The sequence below is a fragment of the Apium graveolens genome, chromosome 6, assembly GCF_009905375.1.
Source record: "Apium graveolens cultivar Ventura chromosome 6, ASM990537v1, whole genome shotgun sequence".
NCBI lineage: Eukaryota > Viridiplantae > Streptophyta > Magnoliopsida > Apiales > Apiaceae > Apium > Apium graveolens.
The window spans coordinates 243,075,189-243,087,094 of NC_133652.1; the positions used below are offsets into that span (position 1 = coordinate 243,075,189).

Sequence of the window (11,906 nt, forward strand, 5' to 3'; positions counted from 1 at the left end):
AGTTTTGGGTACAAAATAACACAATATGCCTGTTGTTTTTTATTAGCATAGACATCGGTTTTTACATTTTCAGTTATGTGTATTATTGACATATTCAACTAGCCAAAAAATACCAATCACAAACCAAACCAATCGTAAAACAAAACTATCAAAATTGAAATTGACTAATCACAAACCAAAACTGAAATATAAAAGCATTTTAGCTATATATCAAGCACCAAACAAGCACGAAAATGCAATAAAAGTTATATAATAACTTGCAAATCATCCAACAAAAGTTATAACAATCATTTAAACAAGTCAGACCGAATATCCACAATTCATGATCTGCCATAACTAGTCTAATTACGCAAGTCATTTCCAGCAAAGCGTGGTACTAGCGTGGTACTAGCGTGGTAGCAGACTACTTAAGCAGATTACAAGACCATCCAAACGAACGAACGACCAACTAGATGATAGTGTACTGATCAAACTAAATATTGTTCCCTGGTAACATGAAAACTAAACAAACTCTTGGACATATTGAAGAATCTCGAATCACACTTCATCAAGTTCCACCCTTGTATAGCACTTTCGAGTCTTAGCTGCCCACTGTGAACGATCAAGTCCACCACTCGGGTGCTGCAGTGGACATAGAAACAATTAGGCTAAAAATATTAGTATTAAAAATATTAACTTGCAAGTAATCAACTACGATGGAACAGGCTTGCTGATATGCAGAAGCACTACTTTTTTATATGCCGAGTCACAACGAAGACAATAAAATTGGGAAAAATAAAATGATACGAAACACACATGCTGTCACGAACAAAATCTGTGGAAACCACATCATCTTCGGTGTAACCCAAGATTCCCTTGAGGTTTCCCTCAGACTCCTCCCTGACAAGTACGAAATAACATTTATAAGAAACAATATATGAAATTCCTAAAAAGCATAATAGTACATAAGCTATAGCAGATGCATGCAAGGTTCTTGATCTCGTAACATGCATTGAAGACAACACAGATGTAAGCTGCAACATTCTCTATGGGAGATGGACTTAACAGGAACGATAACTATTACTAATTGACAATGTGCATATAAAATGCTGCGGCTACCAGCATATTTTTTACATCCCACGGCCTCATATTTTCTATGGGAAATGGACTTAACAAGAATGAAAACGTTTACTATATTGACAGTGCTTACTTAATAGCGGCTTTAATTTTATCGTAAGTAGCCTTCTTTTCCAGCCTGACAGTAAGATCAACAACTGAAACATCCATAGTAGGAACTCTGAAGGGTAAAGAATATTATTTTGCCTCATTTGATAAAGAGGCACAGCAGTAGAGATATTGTTACCCTGGATGACAGATTCTTCATCTGCATTTATTGATTTTAAAAGTTTATCTACTTGTTTCAGAAAAATATTAACCACCACTATCTCTCACTGCCAGCGTAACGGAGTTAGTAAATGTTTTCTACCTGGGACATATCTCCGCAACACAGATTCTGGAATAGAGAACTGTATTTAAGCTTCAAGAAAATGCACAATTGCTTCCCTCAATGACAAATTTGGCAGTACATCCTCAGCCTTAAATTTGTCCGAGGAACATTTAGGGCACTTCGACTTCTGAGTGAGAACTTCACGAATACCTGCAAAATATCGGAAACAAAAATAAGAAGTAATAAATTATAGTTCCCAGTAATGGTTTACTATATATTATATTAACAAGTCAATAAATACAGAACGATAAAGGTTTAATAAGTTTGCGATTTGGCAATCATGTGAGGAGCCCATGCCTCTGCAATAACAAACACACAAGAAGTCCCGTATGGAGGGTTCAAACTCGTAGAAAAAAGAAATATATATACGGAAACTCACATCTTTCACAAAAGCTTTGGTGGCAGCAAGGTATTATCATAGCCTCCTTCATATACTTCGTGTAAATGAGACATCTAAGTTCCGATGGTAAGCAAGCATTTTTTTCTGCTAAATCGTAGGGGTCAATTGCTTTTCTGATAACAATTTAAAAAAAAAAATTGTCAGACCTCTGAAACATAATAAATATAAAAAGAATAAGGGCGATGAAAAGGATGAACTTTTACTTTCCCAGCTTCACATTCTCTTGGACTCTTGGTTCCATCATCTCTAGTGGTAATTTTCCTTTGGTGCCATAATGATAAGAACCTACATTGGCATTGCAGCATGGTAAGTTTAGCACAAAAAGAGTGATAGAATAATCACAAGGCATCATACCCACCTTTAGGGATAGCCTCAACTCGGTCATCAGCTTGAAGCTTTTGCCTCCTTAACCTGGACACCAACCATGCAATCAATCCCAAAAAACTTTCACTAATAGTAAGTAAAGAGAAGGATCATATATCAGATCCAAGGGCATATTGATGTATAAGAGATATGGCACAATAAGACACTCATCAATTCAAGAAAATATGAATGACATATAATTAATTGAAAGTATCACATAAGCATCAAGCAGGTAATTGAATTATTAGAGATCTATATACACATCTACTTTAGGACAAAATATAAGATCTAAATAGAGAACAAAATGTGCTATCGGTTTAAGCAACAGTGAACTACAGATATAGGAGGATGAGAACAGTAATACCTTGGGACTACAATATTTGCCTTCTCAGTATCGCAGATAGACTTCCTTTTACATTCTAGATCATTATATGGGAAGATTTTCTCAGAAATTGGACACAAATTGGATGTCTAAGCTTTCCAGAACAACAGATAACAACTCACGCAGCAGAAACAGCTAATTACCTTTGCAAGGGGAGCAAGATCGTTGGTAGTGCAACCAACATTAGAAACAATGTGAAGGTCTGATGTGTATTCCTTCTCGTTGACACCCACAACGAACATGGGAGCATCCTTGCTAGGAGCAAAAATGATAATCTTCTTTGCACCTCCCTGCAGAATAAAGACAGACATCCAAGGAACGAGATAAGATACAATTTAAGGAAACAGTAAGATAAAATTTAAGCAATTTCAAAATTTTACACACCTTGAAATGTGCAGCAGCCTTGTCCTTGTCGGTAAACACACCAGTGGACACCATAATATACTTTGCACCAGTGCCAGTCCAAGGGATATCCTCTGGGTTTCTGCAATTTCATCTACTTAAAATTAGTAAGTCAATTTGCAAGCGACCAATTATATCAAATCATTCAATCAACACAGTGCAATGACAGTTATGCTGACCACACCTGCAGCCGAAAACAGCAATAGGCTTCTCACCAAAAAGAAGGGTCTTCGCATCCTTCACTTTTAGTTCTTAATGCTTCCACGCACCGTGAACACTGTCATACTTGAACATATATTCCTAGAACAAACAACTAACAATTAGTTCACACTTTTCGGCTCAACTAAACCAAGCAAAATAATCAGTAGTATGACATCATACTTGAAAGTATATCTAAATCAAACAACAAATACCGATTAGTTCATACCAACTAAACCAAGCAAACCAACCAACAACATAATATCAACTAATGAAACCATTACAGACCAGTAGCATCTAGAAGAACTAAATAAGATTCTCGAAAAATAAAACAAAATACGAACTAATCAAATTTAAGATCTCACACCTTCAAGTCAACAAAACCAAGTAACCAACACAAAATAATCTAAATAAATCTATGACATGCTTATTATCAAACATAACAATCACTAATAATAAATTAAAAAGAATACATACTCTAACTAACATGTAATAAACATAACACAAGCTAAAAACACCAATCTACATAAACTAACTCAATCAAAACCAATTAAGCATAAATAAACACAATAATTAACAGGAATTATAATAACTACCATGTAATCAGTTGAGATAAATGGATCATTAACAGCAACAAGCTCCACATCATCTCTTTGCAAAGCAACTCTAGCAACTAATCGACCGATTATTCCGAAACCTAAATAACCGAATCAGTTATTAACACATCAAAAACAATAAAACAACTAAAATAACCAAAATACATAAATAATAATCGTAAGTGATTATATCCGTACCATTGATTCCAACCTTGATTGGTGCTGCATAAACAAACCAAACAAAAACATATAAATTAGATCATAACAAGTACATAAGTAATATAAATAAAAAATAAAATAATAACATAAGCATACCCATGGTATTTGATAGAGAGATAGATAGATAGAGAGAGAGAGAATGGTATGTGAATGAGAAAGAGTTTCACATAAACAACTCGCATCAGCTGAAACACCTAATTAACTTCGCAAGGGGAGCAAGGCATTTAGTATAAATATATCAACAAAGCCCCATTTCACACAAGTAAAAACAATGCATACACATCAATTCACAAAGATACACAAATTCAATAATAATCTGACTATAAGACACACACACCAATCAAAAGTCCCAAAAAATCAAATTTAATTGAAAATACACTTACAAATCAGGGTTCGATTTCGGTGAAATAGAGCTCGATTTGTGTAAAACTTGCTTGATTCGGGTTGTATGAACACTTCTCAGGGCTGCATGTTAACCTTCTTGCTAGATCTGTAATTAGAGGGTTTAACTTTATTTTAGGGCTTGTAACGGGTAGAGGTGAAAGAGAGGGGAGAGTGATAGTTGAGAGGTGAGAGACGAAGACGGAGATGGAGAGAGAGAAGTCGGGGAGGGAGAGTGTACCGAGAGAGAGAGAGAGAGGTCGGGGAGGGAGAGCGGTGAGAGAGAAGGGGGAAATGAATTTTGTATAACTAAAAATTTCCCCCGTGTTTTTTGTTGTAAAGGCGGAAAAAAAGCAGTTATATACAACGGTCGGCCATGAAACTGATGTGAATAATGCTGTTTCACATCGGTTTGAGAGCAACTGATGTCCAAAATTGTTTTTACATCGGTTTTTTTTGTAACTGATGTAAAAAGTGTGATTTATATTCCAGTTTTCCACGTAGTGCTATAAAATGCATGGTCGTGCTCAAATACTGATTTTTTTAATAGTTTACTCATTGATCAAGGAAAGAAGAATTAAACATTAACAGAGGATGACATAATGCATGCCTCAAGTTTGATCTATAATATAAGGCTAAAGGGATTATATTACATTGTACATTATTCACGAAAGGTTTAACCGATCACTGATTTAATTATTATTACTTGGATAGCAATGATGTATTACTAGATGTCACTCATTGTTTATAATTTAAATATGAGATATTTAAATTATTTCCAACGTAATAATAACCTATAGGGTCGCACAAAGAAAGTATGGAGGAATATTTAATTCGAATTCGAATTTAAATTAAAAAAGAAGGAAATTTGAATTATTTATTAGTAATTAAGTTGGACTTAATTAATGGGATAAATAAATTTCGAATTTGTATATTATTATGTCCAAAATTCAATTGTTATTTAGTAATTAAGTTAAATTTAATTATTAAATAAATAGAATTTCATATTTTAATAAACTCTAACTTAGATTAGGGTTAAGACTGTTTTTGGCCTCTCTATATAAACATCCTTAAGGCTAAAATTAGAGTTACATTTTTATTAGTTAAAAAACATAAAACCCTAGCAGCTAAAGGTGAGAGAGAGAGGGGAAAACAGGTACGTTCTTGGTGGTAGTACACGCCTACTCCGTATCAGCTCCGTATGGATACCTCTACGGCGTAGATAGTCAAGGCGGGATATGTGGTGTTCGGTTAAAGATAGGATCTCCTTTTGACAACCATAATCATAAAGCTCTTTAAGGTAAACATCTATTCTCCGTAATTATCCATTCATTATACATAGATCATGTGGTAGGGATTTGAAATATTTTTGTTTTTCTGTTGCGTTTATATGCTCGAATCCCTAACACTTTTAACTTCTGTTAAAAAATTATATGTATTTATTAATTTTTAAAATATGTATATATGTATATTAATTATATTTTATTTATTTATTTATTTTTAATTATCAGTTCAGATCGAATTTTTTCGGTTCGGTTTTCACCTATAACCGAACTTGGAAAATCTGGTTTGGTTTTTTATTTTATGGTTTCGGATCGGATTTTTGCGATTCGAATTTTAACGGTTTTTAGCGGTTTTGGTTTGGGATTCGGATTTTTTCAGTTTTCTGCTCATCCCTACCTGATATCCTTGGATTGATATATATATACCGTTAGATGTTTGCTTAATTTGTAAACCCAATAAATAATTGAGCACTCCAATCATGCTCACATCAAATTCATCGTGCATACACTTAGAAAATCACTTGCATCAAGAATCATTAGTAGCACCAAAAACATTATCATCAACATATGTAAGTCATATGTCATAGACCTATTTGTATATTCGAGGATTCAACTCAACTCAAATAAGAATGTAATAAGTAAATAGTGGATCTACCGTCAGAGAGATCTCGCAAAGTAATATCTGTCAAAGGATTCAGAAACAAAGTTCATCTACAGACTTGAGGAGTTAATTCACTGGAAGAAGTTCAAGAACTTGATCATGCCTCAGTGATATAAATCAAGATCGTGGATTTAATCAAGTGACAGAGATCTCGTCAGAGTATCATTAATTACAAGGATTTAATCTGAAGAAAATCAAAGTGTCAAAGTCAAGACATGAAGAAACGTCATGGAAGTTAGTCACTCATGAACCAGACAGTACATCGAGTGTCAGCGTTGAAGTGGTGGAATTGATTCATAATTTTCAGTGATTTTCAGAAGATTTGCAGAAGAATGGTTGCTGCTCAAGACTAGAATTAATTCTCTATTAATTAATTAAGTCATCTAATTTAATTAAGAAAATAAATTATATCTGCGAAGAATAATTTATTTATTAATTGAATTAATTGATTAATTAATTCTGAATTAATTCTAGGAATTTTAGGAATTTTCAGAAGTTTAATTGGATTAAATTCAAGCATTAAATCAGCAAGACAATTGAAAATGAACTAGCATGACAATCAGGATTGTCATACCGATTGTCATGCTAGGCCATTGTCAATTGTCTCACCGAAAGTTACTCTAGGAGGATGATTGTCTTGCTAGTTCATTCTGATTGTCATGCTAGTTCATTCAGATTGTCTTGCTAGTTCATTCAATTGTCTCACCGAAAGTCTTGCCAGCTATAGGATTGTCATGCCAAGTCAATTGTATTCGTTTGCTGATTTAAAAAGAAGCAGAGAAGCAGCAACATATAATCATTCAAACACAAGTCAAGAACACAGCAGCCGCAGCAAATATTTCATTTTTCATCTGCTTACATCAAGATCAAAATTCTAGTTTGTTAATGTTAAATCCAAACCACTAGAATTATTTATCTTGTTCTTGTGTAACAATCTAGCGGATCAAAATCCCTAGAACTTAATCTCAAATCGCGTTTAGCATTTGATTCTAATTATTACAAAAATAGAAAAAGTTCATGTCGAATTTATTCTAGATTTGTGATAATTGATTTGAGATTAATTCCTTGTAATCGATACAGTTGTTGTAACACCTTTCAAGTTTAATAATATTTTTATTTAACTTGAATTTTGTTTCACATTTTTTATTCCGCATTTAATTCGATTATTCGGTACTGTTTGTATTCAACCCCCCCTTCTACAAACACATTGGGACCTAACAATTGGTATCAGAGCCTTCTGATTAACGAACAAATCAAGATCCTAGACTTTTGTGATTTTTCAACTCCTTGAATTTTTATTTATTCAAAAATTCATAATGACTTCACATAAAGTTGGAACCGTTAAAATTCCACAATTTGATAAAGAGAATTATATCATGTGGAAGAAGAAGATGCTATTATTTTTACAAGTTGCAAATCCCAAATATTCAAACTTGTTAAAGAAGGGTATAAAAACTCCGATGGTTATTGAACCGGAGGTAATAATAGATGGTGTGGTGACTACTGAAGCTAGAACCTATCCAAAAGAGCCTGAAGATTTTACTCCTGCTGAGAAGGAAGGAGCCTCCTTGGATGCCAGCCTTCAATTAATATTAATTAATTCCCTTGATCCCTTGATGAACAGACATGTGATGAACTGTAAAAATTCCAAACACATGTGGGAAACTATTGAGGTGATTAATGAAGGCACAGAGGAAGTTAGGGAGAACAAGTTGGAAATCCTAACCTCTGAATATGAACATTTCAAATCAAATCCAGGAGAAGGAATTACTGAAGTGTTTGAGAGGTACAATGCGTTGATCAACAACCTGAACATCAATGGAAAGTATTATTCAATCAGGGAGGTCAACAAAAAGTTCCTTTTAACACTGTCAGCTCATCTTGAACATAGAATCACTGCCATTAGAGAAGCTAGAGATCTGAGTGAGATTTCTTTGGACAGGCTCTATGGAGTGTTAAAAACCTATGAGTTGGAGCAGATTCAACAGAAGGAAGTCTACGGGAAGGATAGAATGGTCAGCACATCTACTGCACTTGTAGCTGAAGGTCAACAACAACAACAATCTCAACAGTTAGAAAGAATGGTACAGTTTTCCAAGGGTGAGGAAAATGAGTTAGTAGCAGAATATGATCCTCCTACTACAAATCAATCAAGTGATGATTTTTATTCCTTGGAAGAGCTGGAGCAATTGGAAGACGAGTCAATGGCCCAAATTGTCAAGAGATTCTCCCATATCAGATTCAAGAGGAATCCCAAGCTTAAGTACAAGTCCAACTACAACAAATTCCAGAAAGGTGGATCTTCATCCTCTAACACCAGCAGTGGTGGATACAAAACAGGGATGGTTGATCGGAGCACCATTAGATGCTATAACTGCAATGAGTTGGGACACTTTGCCACAGAATGCAGGAAGCCAAAGCAAGTAAGAAAGAACTCTGAAAGGGCTTATCTGGCAAAGGGAAGAAGCTGGGATGATACTGACAGTGAAGATGAAGATGAAGGAAATCTTGCTCTTATGGCTATTGATGGAAAAGCTTCATCGTCAAGAATAGAGGTAAAACTTTCTGATGCTGAAATGGTTTATCATCTAAGAGGTAACTTAGATTGTGCACGTCGTGATAATGAACTGTTAAGTTTAAAGATCACAGACCTTGAGAAAGAGGTCAATGAATTAAGACTTGTGCACATTAATCAAGACAAATTAAAAGAACAGGTATCTTTTCTAGAGAATAGAGTTGACTGTTATAGAAAACTCGAAACTATTCTCAAAGACAAGATCACCGGTCTTGAGACTAAGGTTAGAGCCTACTTCAATTCTTGTTCGAAGGCTAAAGAGTTCTACAGTAAGCAAGCTGTTAATCAAACATCTGGAATAGGTTATGATTACAATGCTGCTATTGGAGAATTAGGCATAAACTCCCCTCCTCATGTATGTGCTAAAGGGAGGGAAGTACCACATGTGCTTAAGGGTGTTGATGAACCCCTCTATAAAGCATTAATTGCTGAACCATTTGATGCGACCTCTTCTGTTATTCAAGAAGAAATACGTGCTGAAGATCATGCTTATGAGAAGATTGTTTCCAAGTCAAGTGAGTCGAAAGTTCCAGTCAAAGTTGTGAAAGCAACTGAGACTAACTCAGACACACATGAGTTGGATAACAATAATGCCATGTCTACCATGCATAAATTGCCTGCTGTTAATCACTCTCATAAAGCATGTGGTGTTGCTAATTGTATGTCTTGTGCTTTTAATATGATGTATGCTTATTTTAATGGTAAGCATGTGTCTAATGATAAGACTACTCCTCGTCAGCATGTGAATAACAAGAAGCATGATAGGTCTAAGACTGCTAGTCCTTCTAAGGATAGAAAGGAGACATTTGTGCCTAAGCTTAAACAGAAATTTGTTAAGGCTGTTAACAAGGTCAAATGTTCAGTCATTGAGAATGTTGAGACCATTAAAATTAAAAATGTTGTTTTGCCTGACAAAGGACAGTTCTACAAGTATGCCGGGCCCAACCAAGTTTGGGTTCCGAAGAAGGTCTAATCCATTTGTAGTGCAGGGCATTAAACAAGTATAACCGGTAGTGTGGATTCTTGACAGTGGATCATCAAGACATATGACCGGAGATAGAGCCCTGCTATCAAATGTGGTTGAGAAAGCTGGCCCCATGGTTACCTTTGGAGATAACAGCAAAGGTTTATCCGAGGGATATGGCTGTTTGCAAGCTGGGAATGTTATCATTATAATTTTGTATATTGTGCTAGGTTATTATCAGGAAGCATCATCTAACATATAGCACCAGTGACGAGACTTGAGAATATTACGACATATCAGACACCTGCTGCACATTACACTTGGAATTGTACTCTAGTAAGATGTGTACAAGTGTACTCCTGATTGGTAAGTCAAAAGAGGAAGTCAATGCACCACAGTTCATGGACTTTGCAGCTGCAGATCTATTGGACTATGCAATCTCTTCTTCACAGTCTCACTTCAGGTTGGTATGAACTAGTATACTGCTCAAGCAATCGTCAAGGACATGGTATGGCACTCTAACTGCAGTTACAGTTGTATATGAACTAGTAGAGTCGTCATATTTATAACTATCTTATCACTAAGCACAATCATATTGTTTTATATGTGCAGTGGTATATTGTTAATGCAACATAACAATTAGTATCTAAAGTACTTGACAAGTATCGGTCAATGATATCTTGTTAACATTATGTTGCAGATATTTGTAAGCTTTTGACAGGAATGAGAATTACTTAGACTTTACCCTAAGTGATCAATGTTTTATCAAAAACTCATTCATATTGAAAAACAAAATCAAAATTCTTTCTACATTAGTGATTTCTTATTTCATGTAAAATCTTTTGAAATCACTATTGTAAATCATTTTCTCTCTATTACTCTATGTTCTGTGATACAGGTTCAATCTCCAATGACTTTCTTTCATTGACAGTCATGAGGTTGAAAACCCACAACGTCTATCCCAGACTGTAAGACAAACACAAAAACAGAACCAACCAACACTCTCTTACCACTAAATGTAGTATGAATGAGCGTGAGGGAGATAGTGCCTTAGTGCACCACATAAGGAAGGTTCTGTAGTCAACCCAGTGGCTCTGTCTCATACATAGATGAGTAGTATTTAAACCGAGACAACTGCTAACCCCCATACATCTTCTCAAAAAGATGTAATGGCTGAAAAGGCACAAAAACAGTTACTAGATTCATTCTCTCAACAGGGTGAGTCTATTGAATTTTGCCTGTCGGCCAAGGTATCCGATATAGTGTCACCACTTCAAATATAATCAATTCTTGATGCACAAGGAGAGGTTACACACACAAAGGATGAGTTGACGGAAACAAGAGTTTCGACCATTTTAAGGTCAGATTCGATTGTTCAAGGTTCGTTAGTGGACCAATTGCCTTTACAGGTGTTAGGAGAGGATACTGATCCAAAAGCCATATGTCAGTGGTCAGTGTCTACCTCCCCAGGCTTAAATCCCCTGGATGCATCTGCGGATAGTGGATCTGACATAGGTGCAGATCGGCAACTTGTTGACAATGATTCAGATATTACCTGATAAGTCACAAGGAAATGTCTTCACAGACATTAGAAGGGAACTTTGATCTTTATGCTAAATTCTTTGGATCATTGTTTACCTTCCCAGAATTCAAATCTGGAACCCTAAAAGGGAAACTAGCAACTTGTAGATTATGACTCAGATTTATCTGACGAGTTTAACAAGGATGGGGATTTATGAACTCCCATTGCACCACCTGTGACCTCCTTAAGGATGGCTAAGGTGATTTTCCTTGCAGGTATAGCTGATTTTTGGAGCTATGAGAGGAGTGATACACTTGTGAGAATGAGTGTAAACACGAGTGGAGAGAAGAGTGAAACACATGTGAGGTACACTAAAACACAATCACACACTCACAGTGAGGAAGAAAGAGAAACTACTTGTTATTTCTTTTCCATCCAAGTGAAATATGAGAACTCCTTCAGACGACGGCATAA

General features: G+C 35.4%; 1 protein-coding gene and 1 pseudogene across 1 annotated transcript; both read right to left on the bottom strand.

Annotated features, from left to right (window-relative positions):
• Nucleotides 1-234: 234 nt before the first annotated feature.
• Nucleotides 235-2,710, bottom strand: LOC141668487 (uncharacterized). Its single transcript, XM_074475379.1, has 8 exons — nt 2,614-2,710; nt 2,245-2,297; nt 2,090-2,171; nt 1,864-1,999; nt 1,466-1,499; nt 1,190-1,363; nt 796-879; nt 235-621 (listed from the first exon to the last, which is right to left on the bottom strand). Exons 3-8 carry the CDS (start codon nt 2,128-2,130, stop codon nt 602-604), a joined length of 489 nt encoding a protein of 162 aa, XP_074331480.1. The 5' UTR covers nt 2,131-2,171; nt 2,245-2,297; nt 2,614-2,710; the 3' UTR covers nt 235-601.
• On the bottom strand, nt 2,304-4,744 carry LOC141668486 (glyceraldehyde-3-phosphate dehydrogenase, cytosolic-like; annotated as a pseudogene).
• Between the last annotated feature and the right edge of the window lie 7,162 nt (nt 4,745-11,906).

Coding starts and splice junctions, on each gene's coding strand:
- LOC141668487 (XM_074475379.1), bottom strand. CDS start 2,130: ATGATGGAACCAAGAGTCCAAGAGAATGTGAAGCTGGGAAA. Junction 2,000..2,089: donor GAGAATGTGAAGCTGGGAAA/GTAAAAGTTCAT, acceptor AATTGTTATCAG/AAAAGCAATTGACCCCTACG. Junction 622..795: donor GATTTTGTTCGTGACAGCAT/GTGTGTTTCGTA, acceptor TGTCCACTGCAG/CACCCGAGTGGTGGACTTGA.